The 20,121-nt window shown below is 39.0% G+C and overlaps 3 protein-coding genes across 4 annotated transcripts; 1 reads left to right on the top strand and 2 right to left on the bottom strand.

Moving 5' to 3' along the window:
* On the bottom strand, window positions 1–2,462 carry pigh (phosphatidylinositol glycan anchor biosynthesis, class H). Its single transcript, XM_088403227.1, has 5 exons — window positions 2,348–2,462; window positions 1,637–1,816; window positions 1,129–1,338; window positions 971–1,054; window positions 1–903 (listed from the first exon to the last, which is right to left on the bottom strand). Exons 2-5 carry the CDS (start codon window positions 1,811–1,813, stop codon window positions 832–834), a joined length of 543 nt encoding a protein of 180 aa, XP_088259353.1. The 5' UTR covers window positions 1,814–1,816; window positions 2,348–2,462; the 3' UTR covers window positions 1–831.
* A 40-nt stretch (window positions 2,463–2,502) lies between these two features.
* zfyve1 (zinc finger, FYVE domain containing 1) lies at window positions 2,503–12,532 on the top strand. The gene is made up of 12 exons (XM_088403224.1): window positions 2,503–3,795; window positions 3,869–4,112; window positions 4,562–4,822; window positions 4,890–5,104; window positions 5,182–5,288; window positions 5,944–6,052; window positions 6,117–6,214; window positions 6,328–6,445; window positions 6,525–6,695; window positions 8,184–8,364; window positions 8,435–8,548; window positions 9,803–12,532. The coding sequence occupies exons 1-12, from the start codon at window positions 3,310–3,312 to the stop codon at window positions 10,036–10,038; spliced, it is 2,340 nt and encodes a 779-aa protein (XP_088259350.1). The 5' UTR covers window positions 2,503–3,309; the 3' UTR covers window positions 10,039–12,532.
* On the bottom strand, window positions 11,899–20,070 carry wdr21 (WD repeat domain 21). Of its 2 annotated transcripts, XM_088403225.1 has the most exons (13): window positions 19,676–20,070; window positions 19,475–19,563; window positions 19,209–19,366; window positions 19,057–19,139; window positions 18,517–18,598; window positions 18,296–18,442; window positions 17,617–17,666; window positions 16,542–16,621; window positions 15,215–15,307; window positions 15,032–15,129; window positions 14,785–14,949; window positions 14,588–14,702; window positions 11,899–12,994 (listed from the first exon to the last, which is right to left on the bottom strand). In XM_088403225.1, the coding sequence occupies exons 1-13, from the start codon at window positions 19,786–19,788 to the stop codon at window positions 12,783–12,785; spliced, it is 1,485 nt and encodes a 494-aa protein (XP_088259351.1). In that variant the 5' UTR covers window positions 19,789–20,070; the 3' UTR covers window positions 11,899–12,782. The 2 variants fall into 2 exon arrangements, with proteins under 2 accessions (XP_088259351.1, XP_088259352.1); XM_088403226.1 differs by lacking the exons at window positions 19,475–19,563; window positions 19,676–20,070 and having other exon boundaries at window positions 19,199–19,358.
* Window positions 20,071–20,121: the final 51 nt, after the last annotated feature.

The following is a 20,121-nucleotide window of genomic DNA, read 5'->3' as shown; positions in this document are numbered from 1 at the left end:
TGTCCTTTCGGGTTTCTTTTATTTGAAGCTTCAAATGCACGCGTTTACAGAACAGCTACGTTGTCTGCAAAGGAGTGCACAGGGTTAAGTAAAAATGAAAGTTCATATACAGTCACACTGGAGTGATCGCCTACGAGATAAAAAAAAAAAAAGAAAAAAAAAACAGCCCAGAGTGGAAATAATTAAAACATAAAGGGAGGCAAACCCGTGGAATACAATAGGTCAGTGTTTGACTTATCTTTCAATGATGTGTAGCTACACAGACAGTTCCCACGTATGTTAGGTGAAAGGGCCTTTGTTAAAACTAAAGCCAGGTGGTCAATGAATAATAAAACATTATAATAATATAAGCTAAATACTAATTTTTCATTACACATTCAATTCACACTTGACACAAAGTCAAGCCTTTACTATTTTTGACTTTGTAAAATGTGATTTGGGATTTGACAAAGAATAATAATGTTCACTTTGGAACAAAAATGTGAATAGTGTGTGTATGTGTTTGTAATTCTTTAGAAAAAAAAAAACATGTTAAGGTTGACACACAACTGCCATATTGCATGGCATATTTTCTTGCGAAATTTAAACAATTCTGCATTTAAGAAGACATAAGTCTTTTTTTTACACAAGTATTGGTTATTTTAGCATCTAGGCATGTCAAAATTGAACAATTATTGTTACAAAAGAAGAGGGATGCATAATGTTGTGCAAGTAAACTTATGCACTTTAAAACCAGTGAGGAAAAACAAGGTGCAAATCCACTATTACTTTTATATTAATAAATATAACAAATATAATAAAAGAGGCTCTGGCCTGCCTGTGTGTGAGTTGTCAGCACTTTGACAGAATTTCCTGACAGCTTTTGTACACTTTAACCAAGCAGTTCAGCCTTGGCTTTGAGCTCTGAAAGACAATACAAACAAAAACACATTTGATAACTGTTAATGAAAAGTTATTGCTAAATTCTTACCTGAAACAATGGCACCACACTTGACACATCATCAGGAGCTGTGGGGTCCTTCAGCAGTATGCAAAGGTAGTAGATGATTTGTTGCTGCAATTAAGCAAAGTTTCAGCTTTGTGTTATATGAAGCACAACATGAAACAAAATCAGTTATCTTGAATCACCATGTAAATGGCTTCATTGATGGCCACATCCTTAACCTGGCTCATCTCAATGAAGGTGCTCGTCTCCCGTCCGGACGCGTAACTGGAAGATACTTGGATGCCCACTGAACCGATAATGAGCAGGGACTCGTGGTCCACCTTCACCAAGTGGATGTGCAGCATCATTCCCAACAGGGTGAACAAAATGGCGGCTGTGAGAACAGCTGTGTTCTACAAGTAGAGGGAAGATAGAGGAAAGATAAAAAGGAACACCTCCCCAAAAAGTTTGGAGTATCCAGTAGAAGCCACAAAATGCAGGGAGGACCATGGTTTTGGATGTACAGTATAGACAAAAGGAAACTCTTTCCTCCACTTCAACATAGTTCTACGAAGGAAGACAGTGAGAGTATAACACACTCGACTACAAGCGGGATGAATGAATTCGGACGTTTTTGCTTTTGTTAAGGCAGTCCTGTCTAAATACGCCATTTTGCGATTTTAATAATTAACAATCAGCATCATTACTTACTTCTGTGAAGAAGAATACTGTGTACGCTGAGAGCCAAACTGAGCATGTGTACGCCATCACCTTGCCAATTGACATTTTGGGCGAGCTGACAGTAAACTCCCGGCAAAAGCTACAGTGCTTCTGACAGTCCAGAGATATTGGTTTCCCGTGAATATCCGTGTAGCCTTCATCTTCCATTTTCTTCGAGAAATAATAAAGGTTATGAGGGAGCTAGGCGGTTAGCATCAAGCGACAGCCAAGGTCAGCAGTGGTAAACAAATGTTTTGAAGATCACCGCCGTGGTTTCGGGCAAACAAAAACAGATTTTAAACCTATTAACAAAGACGGTTAGTTGTTAACTGCAATGCAGGATGACATTACAACAACTTTAAGTAAAGGCGACTGGCAAAGCATTATTATTCGCTGTTAAAACCGGGGCACCCCGCATACAATAAGAGAGTGTCAAAATGACACAATTAGGTGTCTATTTTTACACGGATTGTGCCATGTAGGCAATACAAGATAATTAACCGAAATAAACGTGTAATAACCCAAGACCCATCGGATAATAACGGCAGAACGTGCATTACAAAAAGGTCAACAATACATCGGTGTACGCCAAGTCCAACAAGAAGCACACTTATGATATCAGGAAACGCAAAGCATTGTGGAGAAAAACTGACCTTCGTGTAAATAAAATTTAAAACACGCGTTGAGAGACAAATAACTCACCTCAAAATATTTAAATATAATTTTTCAACAATAAGTATTTTTTCATACAGCGAAAGTTAGACGAACCAGGTTGGTGGTTTAGTGTGGCAAAATGCTGACGATATACTACATTTCCCAGTATGCATTGCGCACCGACCGACTTCTCAACCCTGGATAAAAACAAGCCGATCAGCTGATGTAAAAGCAACATCATCTCCTCCCGGGGTCTGACACAGCAAGCTAACTTTCTCACCGAGGTTGGTACGTGGCACCGGGGCGCTGTGCTACGTTATTATTAGCCGGCGCGGACTTTTAGATGGCGTCGAGGTGGCAGTTTTAGACAAGTCGAGTCAGTCATCTTTGGCTGTGACTCGAACGCCGCGAGGTCAGCCAATTGACTCGAAGGTTGTTGTTTTCCTACACAAGTACCGACTACGTGTCCTGCTAAACATTAGAACGCGATAGTCTTTGAGTATATAAATAACCACGATCACTGGAAACGGCGTTTAGCAACTTGACATCAACCCTTTTAGGTGTTAGAGCGACCTTTTTTTGTATCAGAGCTAAAAGATGCTGGATAGATGTTTCATTTTTTGGTCAACACGTAATGTGGACATATGCACATAATGTGGACACTTACAGTTATATTTGACTACTTGTTAGAAGTAATGTTTTGATTAAGGTGCTCACGTTTCATACGGTAGGGTTTCGGGTTAAGGTTATTTGTGGCATGATTGTGAAGTTGCTTGAGTAATCATTTCTTTTAACCACTTGGCCAAGGGAGAAGCCAAAGAAAGGATTAAAGCAAATATCACAAACGGATAAAATACTAAGCAGCGTCTGACTGGATGCTAAGAAAGAGATACCACATGAATAAAGTACAAAAGTCATTATTTTAGTGCAAATTTAGATTCCTGGAACTATTTTCTCAAGCTTAGGAATTTTCCTAAAGTGTGCTGGAAATCTAGTCCTCATTATCAACCATGAGTGGTCAAGGTCCAGCCGACAATAAAGGCATGAACACACCACTAGTCTGCCAGGAGAGTTACGCCTGTGGTGGTTCAGATGAGGCCTCCTTTGAATGTGACGAGTGCAGCAGCCTTCAATGTGTCCGCTGCGAAATGGAGCTCCACCGTCAGGAGCGCATGAGGAACCACGACCGGGTTCGCATCGCCCCGAACCACGTTCCGTTCTGCGACTCGTGCAAAGGGAATGGCAGCGGGGTCGCGGCCGGCCGGCTTCGGGCAGCTGTGCGCTGCCAGGGTTGCAAGATCAACCTGTGTTTGGACTGCCAGAAACGTACCCACAGTGGTGGGAACAAGAGGAAGCATCCACTCACCCTATACCCCCAGGCCAAAAGTCCCCAGGAGAACAGCGTGAGCTCCGGGGAGTCTGAGGTGGACATCCTAAAAGAACAGCTGGACAAAGTGTGCAGCTTCCTCTTGGTGGATGAGAACGAGGAGATGCAGGTAAGTTCCCTGACGTTCCCATTCCATTAATTTATGGATGTGAAGGAAGAGCTTAATCTGAAGAGCTTCCTAGGTGAAGGACGAGGAAGAGTTTGTGAATAGACTGGGATGTGACGCAGACGAACTACTCAAGGTGGTCTCCATCTTTGGGAACACCGGCGAGGGGAAGTCGCACACGCTGAACCACACCTTCTTTCTTGGAAGGGAAGTGTTCAAAACTTCCCAGACGCAAGAGTCTTGCACAGTGGGAGTGTGGGCCGCCTTGGACCCGCTGCACCGCGTGGTCGTCATTGACACGGAAGGACTGCTTGGAGCTGGTAAGATGCAAACATTGTGACTTAAGAACCCACTTCTGGTCAGGTCCACAAGTATTTGGAGACCTTTTGCCTTCATGTACCGCACCTATGGATCAAGATGTGGTTAAATTGAATTTTGGCCCAAAGAAATTGACTGATTATGGTCATTAAAAAAAAAAAAAAAACTAACAAAAAAGAACCAGCTGGCCGATATTAGCATATTTGAAGTTCCCATTATGTACTCTATCATTTACAGCAGTTATATACAAGTGGCACAGCTTTCAATGTTTAATACATATACATACATACATACATACATACATACATACATACATACATACATACATATATAACACATACACTATAAAATTTGTTGAGAACCTCAACATTTCATGCATTTATTTACAGTGTAAATAAATGTAAACATTGTCAAGCCAAGTCATCTTCACTTCACTATTTGTTGGACTCAGGGTCTGGCCAGGGTCAGCGAACGCGCCTCCTCCTCAAAGTGTTGGCCATCTCAGATCTTGTCGTCTATCGGACGCGCGCCGACCGTCTCCACGATGACCTTTTCAAGTTCCTGGGCGAGGCCTCGGAGGCCTACTTGAAGCACTTTGCCCGTGAGCTGAAGGCGACCACTACGCGCTGCGGCCTGGATGTCCCGTTGTCCACTCTGGGCCCCGCTGTCATCATCTTCCACGAAACTGTGCACACCAAGCTGTTAGGATCAGGTAGTGTACTATAAAGAGGGTCTAAACCAGAAACTCATTGCGTTGACGTAAGCTTTGTAATTTTTAGACAAGCCTCCAGAGTCGGCAGACCGCCTCCTCCAGGAGCGCTTCAGGAAGCTTTCTCTGTTCCCTGAAGCCTTCAGCTCCATCCAGTACCGCGGAACTCGTACCTACAACCCACCCACTGACTTCAGTGGCCTGCAGCGCAGCCTGGAGCAACAGCTGGACAACAACGCCACCCGCTCGCCCCGTTCCGCCGGAGTCATCTACAAGGCTCTGCGGGTCCGACAACGCCTCGGTTTCCCCTGCCATGGAGTGATGTTCGCAAGAGAAGCTAAGTTTTGCTAACTGTTTTCCAGGCGCTGAGTGAGCGTTTCAGTGGTGATATTCCTGATGAACATATGACCAGTAACTCCTTCTTCCCTGATGAGTACTTCACCTGCTCCTGCATCTGCCTGAGTTGTGGGTATGTACTGTACCGATCATCTACTATTCGCAAATGCAAATTTGTGAACTTCAGAGGGAGCCAATCACGTGTCTTATAGGAATGTCGTTCTCCGTCATGAAGCATACTCGCTTGTTAGGTAGACCTGAAGGGAGACCAAGAGAGGAGTGCTCGTCTCCCTCCAGAAACTCGCACACGTTTCTTAGGTAGACTCAAAGGGAGACCAAGAGAGAACTGTACTGCATCGGACAGTTGTAAATCTCTTCCCTAGATTTCTTTTGAAATAAATTGAAAAATTTCAAGTGCAAACTCTGGTTGTTAATATGTTTGGTCAGTTACAAGCTTCACTCTAATGAGACTTCCGGGCGTCGTTAATCTAACCGCGGCTCTCCGTGAAACTACTGCCAAAAGGATGGGAACGGGAAGGGACAACAGTACAGTAACTGTTTAAGGTTTAATAATTTAAGAGTTAAGTAAATATGTGTACTGCAGTAATATTTGTCCTAAATGTGTTGTAAAGTACATATACTTTTGACATTAAAAAAAAGTTGTGCGTGTTTTTTTGTTATTGCAGGGGGGTGTCCCGGCCCCCATTAAACAAAAGAAAAGGAGGGATTATTGTAGTCATTCATCTGTTTTTTGTTCCTAATAATTTTAAGGTGAATCTTCATTTTAGGTCAGGCTGTAAGAGAAGCATGAATCACCTCAAGGAGGGAGCAGAACATGAAGCCAAGCACAGATGTCGCTACTCAGCGCCATACGACAACCGCATCTACACGTGCAAGGTGAGCATTAATGTTACGAGGCCTTTAAGAAGAATGCAAGCATCTACATTGCTAAACCTTCCAGGCCTGCTACGAAGGGGGGAAGGAAGTGATCGTGGTCCCCAAGACGACAGCTTCATCTGACTCGCCGTGGTTTGGCTTGGCCGTCTACGCTTGGTCAGGGTGAGTAACTAGAAGAGATTTTGATAGAGTTGGATTTGGTTTGACCTGATTTTCCAATGACAGTACACAAAACCTCACAAATAGATATACTCACTGTATTATTTTCACTTTAGATACGTCATTGAGTGTCCCAACTGTGGAGTGATATATCGAAGCAGGCAGTATTGGTATGGAAACCAGGATCCAGTTGAAACGGTGGTCAGAACTGAGATCCAGCACATCTGGCCTGGGGTGAGGCCATACTCAACTCGATGTTAGCGCATGCTGTTAGCTTGATAAACGCCTGCAACAGTTTTGTCCATTATTTCAGTCCGACGGCTTCCTAAAAGACAACCACAACGCCGCTCAGAGGCTGCTGGACGGAGTCAAGTACATCTCCCAGTCGGTGTCGGAGCTCAGCGTCAAACCGGCCAAGGCGGTCACCTCCTGGCTAACTGACCAGATCGCTCCCACCTATTGGACGCCCAACTCTCTCATCCTGGTGTGTACTACTTTTTAAAAGAGCGTTTGAAAGGGCAAGAGTTTCAGTTTTATTAATATTCATAATTCTTTTTGGGAAACACTTAGTTGGTCAACATGCACCATGTTCCATTATGCTAAAGAGATAATAACATATTTAAAAAATAGTTTATTTATATGTATTTATATTTGATCAAAATTCAATAATTATAGTAGTAGTAGTCTTTGAATAAAATATGCCCAAGATATCATTTATTAAATCAATTTGATTAAAAATATTTATGAAAGTACTTAATGGAATTACAAAAAAAATACAATCTTTGATGCTAATGATTATAATGTTAACTTTTTAGCTAAAAGAAAAAAAAAGAAAAATCCAGTTCCTTTTTTTTTTGTTTGTTTATTAAAAAAGTAGGAGTCGGACACGCATGTTGAAGTATGTATGAGTCAACAAATACAGTTATACGAAACCCCTAAGAAAATAATAATTTAAAAAATATATCTTGGAATATTTAATACAAACTATGTCTTTAATACAAATGAATACCTTAAGTAGAACATGTTTTGTTACATCCACCCAAAAGGTAATAAATCCAATTGTTCTTTTTCTTCAATGAAATGATTAAAATTAATGAATATAGTTTTATAATACATTTTTTATAAATACAATTACTGTATGCAAATTCAATTACAAATATTCAATACAACTAAGATTACAATGGATCATGCATGTTAAAGTATGCATAGGACAAGTATAATTTATAAAAAAAAAAAAAAAAACCTGAAAAAATCAATTAATACAATTTTATACCAATATAGTTTCATTAAAACAAGTCTGTTATACTTGTAATGCACTACTGAAAAATAAAATCTTTAGTACAAATTACTACATTTTGTTCAACATATTTTGTTAAAAGAAAGGATAATACATCACATTACATTTTTTTCATTAATTAAAAGTGCTGTATACAAATCTAATAAAATATTTAATGCATCTGGATCTTTATAAACATTTTAAAGTAATATGATTACTATATATAAATTCAATAAAAATATTTAAGCCAACAACATTTCCATCTAAAACTACATTTTCACAAAAATCATGTACAGTATTCGAAGTTGGATACACACGTTAAAGTATGCAAGAAGTAACAAATATGATTGTATGAAAACCTTTAAAAATGGTTCATACAATTTCATTAAAAATATACTGGTAGTTTCTTTCTTTTTTTTTTAAATCTTTTTTTTTAAAGGATTTCAATTATCGCGTCTTGCAATACTTCTTTCTACCTCAAGGGGTTTGTCATCGTAGCACTAAATCTTTATTCAGCTATAAAAGTTATAAAACCGGCCATAAATGGCTAAATTGGAAATGCTTGAAGTTTCCTTGTCACTATTGCATGCATAAAAAAAAAAAAATAAAAAAAAGTTAATCTGTTGTTTAACCGTAACATACCATTTAAATATTCTGTCACGTGAGTATATTGACTTGACATATTTCACTCCATAGAAATGCCACAAATGTGCCGTGGACTTCCAAACCAACGACACCAAGCATCACTGCCGAGCCTGCGGCGAGGGATTCTGCGACGCCTGTTCCTCCAAAACCCGCCCGGTCCCCGAGAGAGGCTGGGGGCTGGCACCCGTTCGAGTCTGCGATGCTTGCTTCCAGAACAGAGGAATCCCCACCGGTATGCAAATTTAGCATCCTTTCCACTGTCATGTCTTAAAAAATGGCTGACATATGAGTGTCTTCTGTAGAACTCCTGGATGCGGCTTTGGAGGAGGAAGGCGGCACCCTGATAGCAAGAAAGGTCGGGGAGGCCGTTCAGAACACCTTTGGCGCCGTTGTCGGCGCCATTGACATACCGCTTGGTGAGGATTCAAAAAAAAAAAATGCAAAAAGTGCTATAAAAGGACCACGGTTAATGACGGATTCTGTTCTAATAGCAGCTGCGTTACCTGAGTTTGAACGCAATACGCCGTATTCTTCGACTAATGTACCAGTAAAGCATAATTACAATAAGGCTTGTGACCCTGTGCTAGCTCATTGTTTTATTGCTTTATTTACTTATTTTGTTTTATTTTATTTATCGTTCTGGACTGCCGTATACAAAACACATATTGGGATCCCATATGTCAGTAGTTTTTCTATATTTTTTACAGATTAATTGAGCCATCAATGCCTCTCTAATATGGTTTGTAATTTTCCTTGGATGCCAATTATTTTGTGGATTATGGATAGGTTAAAAAAAAAAGTGAATTTAGTAAAGAATCTACTTCACTAACTTTAACATAGTTCCTTAGTACAAAGATGCCACAAGAAGTCACCAACAAAGTTACAAAGTAATACTTTCAGACCACAGAAAATTAGGTTGGATTTGATTCTATTTATCAATCAGAAAAAAATATACGGTTCTATTTTAGTAATCTGTTTGACAATTAATATAATTTGAGTGACATCGAACAATTTTGGACAAAAAATGAGAAAATTAGCGTTGTGAAAAGCACAGCATTTTCTGCACAGCATTTGACTTTTACAGGTTTTTTTGTTCGTCATCTCAACCATCCTTCCTTACTATTCACATATATGTATATATATACACATATATATATATATATATATATATATATATATATATATATATATATATATATATATATATATATATATATATATATATATATATATATATATATATATATATATATATAAATATAAATAAATATATATATATATATATATACATACATATATATATATATATATATATATATATATATATATATAAATATAAATAAATATATATATATATATAATATATATATATATATATATATATATATATATATATATATATATATATATATATATATATATATATATATATATATATAAATAAATTGTCATAATGTAATTATAATATAATAATAAGATTCTTTGAAGTGGGCATCTTTTGCCCAGGTAACTGCTTTGTGCATCTTGCTTCCATTTCAGCTTTAAATATGGATGATGCTTTACCACCTAAAATAACTTTTACAGTTATGCAGTTTTAAGAGTTAATAGCTTGAAGGTCTCGCCATATGTTGGTATCATAAATGTATCCTAAACCTCCATGTGTTCGCCAGGCCTTATGAAGGATGCCGCACGTCCCGCCTACTGGGTCCCGGACCAGGACATTCGCGCCTGCTGCGGCTGCCAGCGGGACTTCTCGGCATCTCGCCTTTCCATCCACCACTGCCGCGCCTGCGGTCAGGGCGTGTGCGAGGACTGCTCGCAGGAGCGGCGAGCCGTGCCCTCCCGGGGTTGGGATCACCCGGTTAGGGTCTGCAGCGTATGCAGCCAGAAGTCTGGCGAACTCTAGCATGACTTCACGTTGGACCCCTTTGTCTCCAGTTCTTCCAGTCGCGTTTTTGATGGCATTTTCTGTTTTCAAACAAATGGTCAGTCGATGAAACTTGAATATCATGTAGGAATTTGAGAGAACAGAATCATGTTTTGGACAATCAGTTCTCAAGGATCTAGAATTGTTTAGACTATCACATCAAATCCATCCTGTTTATTTGGAACAACCAACACCCATTCACAACTACAATTTAGCCATCGTTGGGGCTAATAAACAGTACTGTGCAAAAGCTATTATGTAAAATATGCTGTAATAAGTGGACAGTGGACCTCCGAATATCCGCTCTTGATACTTAGCAATTTACAATTTTTTTTAGAACCTGTCCATATTGGGTGTAAAACGCAACATTAATTTTTTTGTGCTCAGGCCAAAGCTGTATAGGTGCCAAGGAACCGTACTGTACTCTAAGGGGAGGAGCTTCACTCGGAAACTTCCCCAATTTTTGCTTTTTTTTTTTTTTTTGGGGTGTGGGGGTTGTAGGGTCAATTAATCACAGACAATTCACATTTTTCTAAGAGGCTAGGTCAAACCACTAGTATTTCTTCGGTGCCATCTTGTGAAATTTTGGGGATAAGAAAGCATGTTGAAGTGAATTGGGGAGTTTCATTCGGCCACTAGGATGCTGGATGAAATAGCCACTGATTTGTTTACAGAACTCGGAACGGTACAGAACTCAGTGTGGACCTCTCAATAGCACGTCACTAGCACAGAGGTTCCCACGGGACCCCTTCTAGCAAGGACATTTTTCAACAATCCCCACTGCAAATATTTTCAAACAAAACAAACAAAAAAATAAAGATAAACACAATGCAAATTTTATTCAACAGATTTCATTTAACGTGTATTTGTTACTTTTTAACTAAACTGAAGTGTAGTAAATAAAGATAGCAAATTGCACACATCCTTATAACCAACAGGTTTGATAAACCCCAAAAAGGTTACTGCCAATTTATTTAGTCAAAAATAGCATTATAAAATAAGTTGCTGCTATGGTTTTGCTGACTTCACCGCCTTGTTAGCAAGCAATTGTAGACATAAAACGCATTTTGACAAATTTAAAAATTATTACATTTTAAAAAATATATGAAACTAGTTAAATTGATTTCTTTACTGAAGAGTCATGAATACTTTAACAATTTGATATAAAACAACATGAAACTAACATTTTTTTTACTAACCCAAATTATTTCATGGACCCCCTGCAGTCAGTCCTCAGAACCCCTGGGGGTCTGCGGACCCCACTTTGAGAACCACTGATGTCCACCAAAGCTGAAATTGAAACTGTGGGCTGATTATTTGAGTGGGGATGTTTACTTTTGTTGTTATTTGGTTCCATTAAAACCTTTAGTAACTAATATGAAAAAATATTTAGATTTTCTTAGTACTTAAAATGTTCCACTATGTTTCATTTTTTGGCTTTGCCTGTGAAAATACAGTGGCGGAACTCATGAAAATCTTACTTGCACAGTACTGTTTTTCATTTATGTCAGTCCCTGCTTTTGTTTCTTTTTTTTCCCGAAGATAACCATGTGGGTTAATTGTTGTATTATATGCTGTAGATGCATTCCAAAAACATTTATTCTTATCCACCTTTAATCACCACAAGCCTTTAGTAGTTAGTTTTATGAAGGCGAACCTGAATAAAAAGCCTTAATTATGACATTGAAATTTAAAAACACAACGAACATACATACATGGCATCTTTTTGTTTACACTGTTGGATGAACTTGTTAGCAATACAACATTGTTGAGGCTGGCCCCTCAAAAACCTCACCACTAACGAGCAAAATCTTGAAATGACTTGAAACTTCAGCGATGCAAGCATCTACAATGTGTGTTAGAAAAGCTCCGGGACTGCTTTTGTGAAGAAAAAAAAAATCAAACGCACACGTTTCCCACTTCTGTATCGGTTTGTCGATCAACTAGCACGCCTGCAGAGATCTTCCCGTGTTTCCTTTGTTCAGTGTGTGAATAGAGAACTTTTTGGCAGGACCTCCCCAACTCACAAGGTCCTAAGCATCTGACAGTTCCTGGTCAAGACGAACATTACTGTAATGGAGCATCCTCAAGGGAATCATTATGGGGACCTGTTTTGAAGATTTGCATGACATTCAAATGTGTACCGAGGTTCCGGGGAAAATGAAATAATTTTGCCACAGCAGTCCTGGAACTTTTCTGACATGCCTTTTAATTTATTTTTCATGACATATCAGTATTTCTGCCAAGGATACATTTGCATGTGCGCATTATGCTTTCTGGAATTCATTTTGATGACAAAAAAAAAAAAAGTTTCTTATTCTGTAGTTTCATGATGTCAGATGAAGCCGTTTTGTTTTTTGAACACATTAAAAAGACAAAAGCTAGAACAAAGTTCCGTATATCTGTATTAATAATCGTTTTATAATTAAAAATTATAGTTAAAACACAACTTTCTCATGCATCAAATAGCAAACTTGTCTTTTTTGTGTTTTTGATTTCCTCTTTCACGTATACTTTCGTAAAAGTTCCAGTTCTTTCCATTGTAGAATACAAAAAAAGATTTCTAGGACTATTTGAAAGTATAAAAAATAGCTCTCAGTATATGGCAGTGCAGTTCAACACCACTACAAATGCGTACAATTAACATTTCTCAAATTGTTTTTCATTATTTTCCTTGCAAAGGCAGATTTGAATTGTGCTGGTGTCCCACTCAGGCAGACTTCCTATGGCTCTGTCTCATCCGTATTGTATTGGAAGTAATAGAGGTCTTTCTTGACTGCCATCAGCAGGCCGGGGACGCCGGCGCAGCCTCCAAGGCTAGAGGAGAAGACCACGCTGGGTATGGCGTCGTTGGCGGTCGGATGGGGTGACGGGATGGTCCTGAGAAGATGGCCGTCCCGCAGGCTCCAGCACCTTGTGTAGCAATCCTGTCCCACTTTGGGCAAGAAAGGAAACATCGCAATGGAACGCCATCAATGCAGTAATGCAAAGTAGAATGTTCTGATGCCAAAATATCACAATGTCACAGTATTAAAATTACAGCAATATTTTATTTGTAAGCAAAAATACTGAATGTTGTACATTAAAAAATGTGTACCGTGGTTAGTACAAATGAAAAAAAAAAGTCTTCATTTTAATTGTTCTTAGCGAGTCATAGTGCCCTGTACCTCCTCCTCACCCTCCATGCATGTCAAGAACGGAAAAAAAGACATTTAAAAAAAGATCAACATATTATTATTTTTAGAGCCGGCTTGTTGATTCAACTCTCCAGGCACTAGTGATACTATATCACCAAACTGCACTACACATCCATGAACGTTCCCTGAGACACACACTAGACTGATAAAAACCCCTCTCAAATAATGATGTGATATACTTCCAAATAATTTAGCACCTGTAACTGTTAAAATTATACAGAAAGCAAGTTTGTTTGACGAGCATGTGCATAAATGTGTGTTTTTGATTAAAAAAATGAGCATGAACATTTTGCTTTTTGAGAGACATCTAGTGAGAGGGAAAAAAGGCACAGAGGGCTCACTGCATTACTGTAATTATTTTATGTAAAAATACGGCTGGTATAAAAATGCACATCTGTGCTTCAAAACTTGGCTTCTGTGGCTGAAAGATTAATCTTCCTTAAATGGTGTTGAATTAAAAAAAAAAAAAAAAAAGACTATCAGCTGAAAGTGGCCGCCGTGCCCAGTAAAGGGTTAAATTAAGCAAAATAGAAAAGCACTCATTACTAGTTTTAGACAGAATTTAGAATATATTTATTAAAACCTTGAATTTTGACCCCACAGTAAATAATCAACATAGTTATTGGCCCTTGCCCAATAGAAAGTAACTAGGTACAAATAGTCGGGTAAAATTCTTTATTAGGCAAGTATTTGTAGTAGGGCTGCACAATTAATCACATTTTAATCGCGATCACGATATTGGTTGCCACGATTAATTAAGATGATCCTCGGCGACATTAAGATTTAAAAAGTCAAGCCCTTTTTTTAAATTACAGGTCAAATCAAGCACTTTTCCATTCTACCACCAGGGGGCATTGTTTCCCGACTGTCAATTGAGACCCATTTTGCAAAATCCGATTGGCAAAACATTTGTGAATACATTCGGTTTGAATTGACCGAAAATGACATTTTGAATGCTAATTGATTCAAATTTGCTTAAAAGTAAATAATGTGCTTGCTGATATTGGTTTCCATTCAGCATCTAAGTTAGCTGTGTTGACCTACTGTATGTGCCAAATTTTTGCTATGCCTTTGACTGAATTTGTTTTTATTATTTACTTTATTTATTTTACTTTATTAAAATTATTTGTAATTACCAAGCCTTGAAGCCTTTTTTATATACTGCTACTTAAAAAAAAGGCCAATATCTAGACATGTTGATGAATAACATGAGGAATAATCGTGAATAATAATCATGATTTCAATATTGACCAAAATAATTGTGATTGTTATTTTGGCCATTATTGTGCAGCCGTAATCTGTAGTGTGTGTGAGTACTTTTGCCCCCTTACCAGCCAAAAGAAGCCCCTCAGGCTCGCTGACGTGAATGGGGAGGTGGGCATACTCATTGTAGTGGCCCCGGTACTCCTGCACGGACTTCCTGGCCCGTACATCCCACAGCTTGATCTGACACAGAATTCACACATCTTGTGATGTTCCTGTGATGAAGGTTTGATTAAAAAAAAAAAAAAAAGAAGTAATTCCTGACCTGGCCGGACATGTCCGCGGCAAGCAGGTAGTTCTCATCCCGCAGGATGCGCAGCGACGTGACGGCTGATTCTTGCCTAAAGCTCATTGCCTTTCGGCGGCTCAGCTCACGTGCGTCAAGACTGAAAATCTCCCCTGAGCGGCAGCCGTTGTACAGCAAGGGGACCTGCACGGATTACTTATCATTATTATTGTATCAGAATGAGATCGTACATTAAAAAAAAAATTCAAAAGGACGGCAAACTCACTTCAACACAAAACTGTTGCGCCAGGACGTCGCTGTCGACGTTGACCGTTTGTTTTTTGCCTGTGACGGCTTGCTGCAGTACCACCTTATTAGACAAACCTGCCAAGAAAAAAATGCAATCAAACACATTGCGACAAACTAACATGGCTAAAGGTTTTGTATAATGAGTACTTTTGACACTGACCAGCACTAAACAACTTGTCAAACTGCGGATGTAAACACCAAGCGCAGCACCAGGCCGTGTGGATTTTAAAAGTGCAACGCATCCCTGGCTGATCTGTGGACGGAAGGGGACACACAATTAGGTACAGCTGCACATCCATTCAATGCCCCAAAAAATCTTGCCACTAAATTTCACTTTGGAAAATGCGAAGGACTCTTTTCAATAAACCAGATAATTTAACTATTATGTACTTAGGAATGGGATGAGGTTTCCTGCGATGAGATCTCGCGAGATTAGCGTGTCACATGAGATTTCTCACCGCACAAGGTCTTTTTTCTTTTGGCTGTTGTTTGGCAATGGAGTACACAGGCGTATGCACAGCGTGTTACTGCTCTGACAGGAAAATGCCGCCAATTGTGGCACGAAATAATGGATGGAAACAAACTTGTATTTTGACACAGGGGCTTTTACTTTGAAGTTGTTACCAGAAGGGAGGGAAATAAAAAACAGTTTAATTATGCTGCCGTTTTATTGTACGGTGCCTGTTACCAGCATTCAGCGCAGCCTCTAGCATAAAGTAGCCGCTAGCTAGCGTCATTAGTGTTCCAAATTGGCTAGCGAGAGCAGCCGGATGACTGCAAGCTTCAATGTTGACACCCTGACAGATGCTGTTCAAAACCATGAACAACCGTTTGAAAAAGCCAGACTGACTCAGTATATATTTAACAAAAACATCTAAAAAAAATTATAAGTTGGTTATTGATAATAAATAATTTCATGGGAAACTTTTATTTGGTTTACCGTGTTTATATTTGCTTTCAACCAAGAAAAAAAAAAGGCTGCAGCCCCACAGGTGAAATGCAGGCTGTTTTGATTACTTTCAAGTCACCTGTGGTGATATTTTGGGGTTCCAGCTGATGAAAAGGATGGTAAAATATTGGCAAAGACTGTTTGTAAACACTGCAAAAATCATAAAAACAAAAAGTAGGCCATACGTAGCATCTAATAGCAGTTGAAATTATTATATATTATGAAAGATCTTAACTATAGAAGAAAAATGAGCCAGGTTCTTTTTTTATATTTACAATAATTTACATAATTTTTCTGCTGTCTGCCCAGTAAAACGAAAACATTTTGAAAACTGGAAAATTTCTATTTGGCAATGTTTTACATTACAAATTTTGCAAAAATGTAATCTCATGAGACATCTTGTCTCATGGAATTTGGTCTCTTCCATCCCTATTAGGTAAAGCACCCAATATTACGCAGTGCAACTTCACTCTGTCGTAAGACCACAATAAAATGTGAAATGAGTGATTTAAAATGAATAATGAAATTATGATGTAACCTGAGTCAGAGTTGCTGAAGAGCGACGCGGGAAGCAAAGTGACATAGCCAGGCTTGTCCGCGACCCCCACCACGCTTAGTCTGGACAATTCAAGCTTCAGTTAAGGAAAATATGAAAGCTAGGCAAAACACAATTAAAACATACATTTGTTTACCTACCCAAGGATTTGTAAACTTATGAGCACAGTTGTTGGTTTAAATGCTTTAATAAATTTAATAGAGGTGCACCTAAAGATTGTTAATAATAAACTGATTATTCTGTCAATTTGTTCAGTAATCGATTAATTTGATTTAAACATTTTAATTTCTTAAAAAAAAAATTAAATGTTTTTCTAAGAAAATCTGCTAAAATGTGATCATTGCTTTTCAAAGTAAAAGCAGATGTTTGCAAATGTCTTATTTTGGTTCAACACAATAATAATCAGTCTCTTGCGTGGGTAACAAAACGTGAGAATATTTCCAGTCGAGAGGCTGAAATTTTGAGAATTTGGACAATCTGAGGTTTCTAAACGATTAAAGCATTAAAGCATTCTGGGATGCACTTTCACTGCAAGATCATTTTTTCAAGTAACCATTGGCTGCACAACAAATTTGTATGTTTTCCCTCATTGGCTCTTGGCCAGGAACTGCAAGATAGAAATGTCTTAATTCCCTGATTAATAAATTAAAGCTCAGCAATACTTTGATTTACTTGTAGTGTATGTGATAGCTGAAATTCAGACAAATTTAGAGTGGCAGATGGACCGGCCGTCATCTGACGGACCCGGCGATGAATGTTTTCAGTGTGAAAAAAACGGCGGACTGACGAGGACGGGGGGGGGGGGGGGCACTGACGACTGACAAATGTTGGACCAGCAAGATAATGTAAGTTGCCCACCTCTGACTTTAAATGCGTTTAAAGGGCGAGGAAGGAGTGAAACTACATTTGAGATTAAAAAAGGTTTTTGTTTTTTATGATTGGTCTCAACTATATCACGGCTTTTCACCTCTCGTGGGTGAGTCTGAAACGTATTCACCACTACAAAAAGGTCTTTGATGTAGATGAAAAATAAAGCAGAAACCTCAACAAAGGATACAAGACATGAGAGTCTGGATAGTTGACTGAAGCCCAGCATAGGGAATTCACCTGAAACACATAAAAGAGGGATTGAAAACACAAGACACAGGTTCCTGTCAAAATTTGCCAAATGTTTGTGTAATTTTATTCTTAATGGGAGGCAATGTCCCGTATTTCTCAGAGTACAAGTCGACGCCACCATTTTTTTACTGCAATTTGTGTTCATTTTAACAAAAAATGCTCTTGCATTTTTGCCTTGAACGGCTTGCACAAGCAAGCACACGTTCACGAGCTGAAGGAGATAAGTCAAGTTGTCTTTTCGTTTTCATGTGTCAAAGCCCATCGAAAAAATTATTCACGCAGCCTCAATGTTGACAACAAAGAGACAACTACGCGACACTTGACGAAAGTGTTTTTTTGCGATTTTCTGCGCAAACATTCTAAAATGGATATTAAATGGAATTAGATGTATATTTTAAGCCCTGAATATGACATTTTTTGCATATTTGAATTACTGTTATTCAACCACAGATATGTGGAGAAATTTGGTCTGGTTTTGAGTTTTTCGGCTTTAAGATGGCCCCCCCCCTAATATGGGAGTTGAACATGAGAAAAAAAAACTTGACTTGTATTTGGAGAAATACACAAGCCAATGAAAGGCAAATTTGAGATAAATCATCCCTTCATACGTTTCTCACCTTGCAGTTGGTGACAAAAGGGCCGTCACATGTTTCCACAGAAAGAGATCCACTTCTGCTGCTTCTGCTGAAGCTCATGCAGCTGTACTTGCATCCACCGTGAGACATGTCACTAACGGCAAACACTTGCTCGCACTTTGAGTCAGCCTGCGAGAGAACAACAAGACTATCTACTTGGCAACTTGTGGTTTGGAGAAGCTTGCTTTGGTGCTTTTACTGACCACAATAAACCTGAAGTTGTCCGTGTTCTGGTGGTACAGCTTGCGGCGTCTCATGGTGCTGATCCTACCCTCGTGGACCTGCCTGAAAGCACGATATTTAACCACTTGTATTGGTAATGTGCATGATGAATGGATGACACCTGCATGATACTTTTATTATTATTATTTTTGTTGCATCTTGCTTTATAATTTAAATCATATACAATTTATACCTAGATTCAAAGAATAGCTGTTGTCCACATGCAGTTTTTGTGGAAAAAGGAAACACTCCTTACAAATCAAAATGCAATGAAGGTGGAAAAAAGACACGTTGCTTCCCTTTATTATACTGTCTTGCAAAGCAAACTGAAGACTTTATATATTTATAGTGTGAAGTAGAAAAATTTTGAATGGAGTCGGACAATCGTTTTGAATCGAACCTCGTTTTTAATCAAAAATCATCAAATCGTGAGGCATTGGGTGTATTATATATATCAAAAGTAGTCTTTACAGGCAACAGTTCAAATCAGAAACTGAGTATGTGCATCAAAAATACGGTACCTGCAATAGGACATCTCAGGTAGTAGCCCAAGATGTCGATTCCGTAGAAGCAAGGAAGCGTTGAGCCCTACTCTTGGTGCTCTCTAGAAGAAATAGAAGACATTTTGGCTTGGCGGAGAAGCTCCACATGAATGTAATGTACCTTGTAATACTTTTGTGGGCTTGCCATCCTCCGCGAGCATCCTAATTCTCTCTTTCTCCCGTTCTTTATCCCTCAGTTGCTCTTGGGTCAGAGGGTTGCAGTTGTTGTGACCCGGCAACAAGCGGAAGTATCGGTTCTTCTCTGGGTCATAGTAGAAACCTGGCAGTTCTGTTGACGAAAAAGGCTCTTGTATTTTGGGGTGTAATGCATGTCAAAATTAAGTCATGGATTACTCCTTATTCCTTGAGAGAACCGTTGGAAATGTCTGCTACTGACCTGGCGCCGAGCTGCTATCTGAGGATGAAGAAGAGCTGGCTGGGTTATCAGATATTCTGGACGAAGGCCCTGCATCACTATACCCATTCCTATGAGTACATAATACGCATGATAGCGAAAATGACTGCGACTATTTTATTTCATTTCCAAGACAACGGAAAATTCCGAGCAAAATGTGTGGTCTTTAAATGCATTCATCACCTGTCGTTTCCTGATGCTCTCCAATGTCTTTCGCGATACCGTCCACGTCCATGGTGCCGTGTGTAACCTTGCTGTCCTCTTCGTTGTCCCTGTTTCCAGTTCCACTTCTTCATCCTGGCACTTTGGTCCAAATCGAATGGACACGCCGTTATAGTTGTCACTCGATCTCACTACAACGTGTTCTAGCGTGGAGCTAGCCTTCTTTAGCAAACGTTTGCAAGTTATGATTCTAGGGCTACCCTAAGACTCAACGTATAGCTTAAGTGGTTGGTGTCATGTACCTATTGTTAAAATACATGCAGCGACATGGACGTTATTGTAATATTGCGTAGTTTCAGACATTAAAAACTAGTAAAACTAGCTTCCCGGCTGGCAAGTAAAATGCTACCATTTGGTCCCGCCTTGAAATTATCCTCATTGGTTGACCGTGAACTATGAAAGCATGA

The sequence above is a fragment of the Hippichthys cyanospilos genome, chromosome 20, assembly GCF_059441005.1.
Source record: "Hippichthys cyanospilos isolate Australia breed blue-spotted pipefish chromosome 20, RoL_Hcya_1.0, whole genome shotgun sequence".
NCBI classification, from domain to species: domain Eukaryota; kingdom Metazoa; phylum Chordata; class Actinopteri; order Syngnathiformes; family Syngnathidae; genus Hippichthys; species Hippichthys cyanospilos.
Note: the sequence above shows the minus strand (reverse complement) of the source record. Positions and strands in the feature narration are given on the sequence as shown.

Coding starts and splice junctions, on each gene's coding strand:
- pigh (XM_088403227.1), bottom strand. CDS start 1,813: ATGGAAGATGAAGGCTACACGGATATTCACGGGAAACCAATATCTCTG. Junction 1,055..1,128: donor TCAATGAAGCCATTTACATG/GTGATTCAAGAT, acceptor GCTTAATTGCAG/CAACAAATCATCTACTACCT. Junction 904..970: donor GTGTGGTGCCATTGTTTCAG/GTAAGAATTTAG, acceptor ATTGTCTTTCAG/AGCTCAAAGCCAAGGCTGAA.
- zfyve1 (XM_088403224.1), top strand. CDS start 3,310: ATGAGTGGTCAAGGTCCAGCCGACAATAAAGGCATGAACACACCACTA. Junction 5,289..5,943: donor TGCATCTGCCTGAGTTGTGG/GTATGTACTGTA, acceptor TCTTCATTTTAG/GTCAGGCTGTAAGAGAAGCA. Junction 8,549..9,802: donor CGCCATTGACATACCGCTTG/GTGAGGATTCAA, acceptor TGTGTTCGCCAG/GCCTTATGAAGGATGCCGCA.
- wdr21 (XM_088403225.1), bottom strand. CDS start 19,788: ATGAAGAAGTGGAACTGGAAACAGGGACAACGAAGAGGACAGCAAGGT. Junction 19,367..19,474: donor AGATAGCAGCTCGGCGCCAG/GTCAGTAGCAGA, acceptor TTTCGTCAACAG/AACTGCCAGGTTTCTACTAT. Junction 19,140..19,208: donor AGGATGGCAAGCCCACAAAA/GTATTACAAGGT, acceptor TATTTCTTCTAG/AGAGCACCAAGAGTAGGGCT.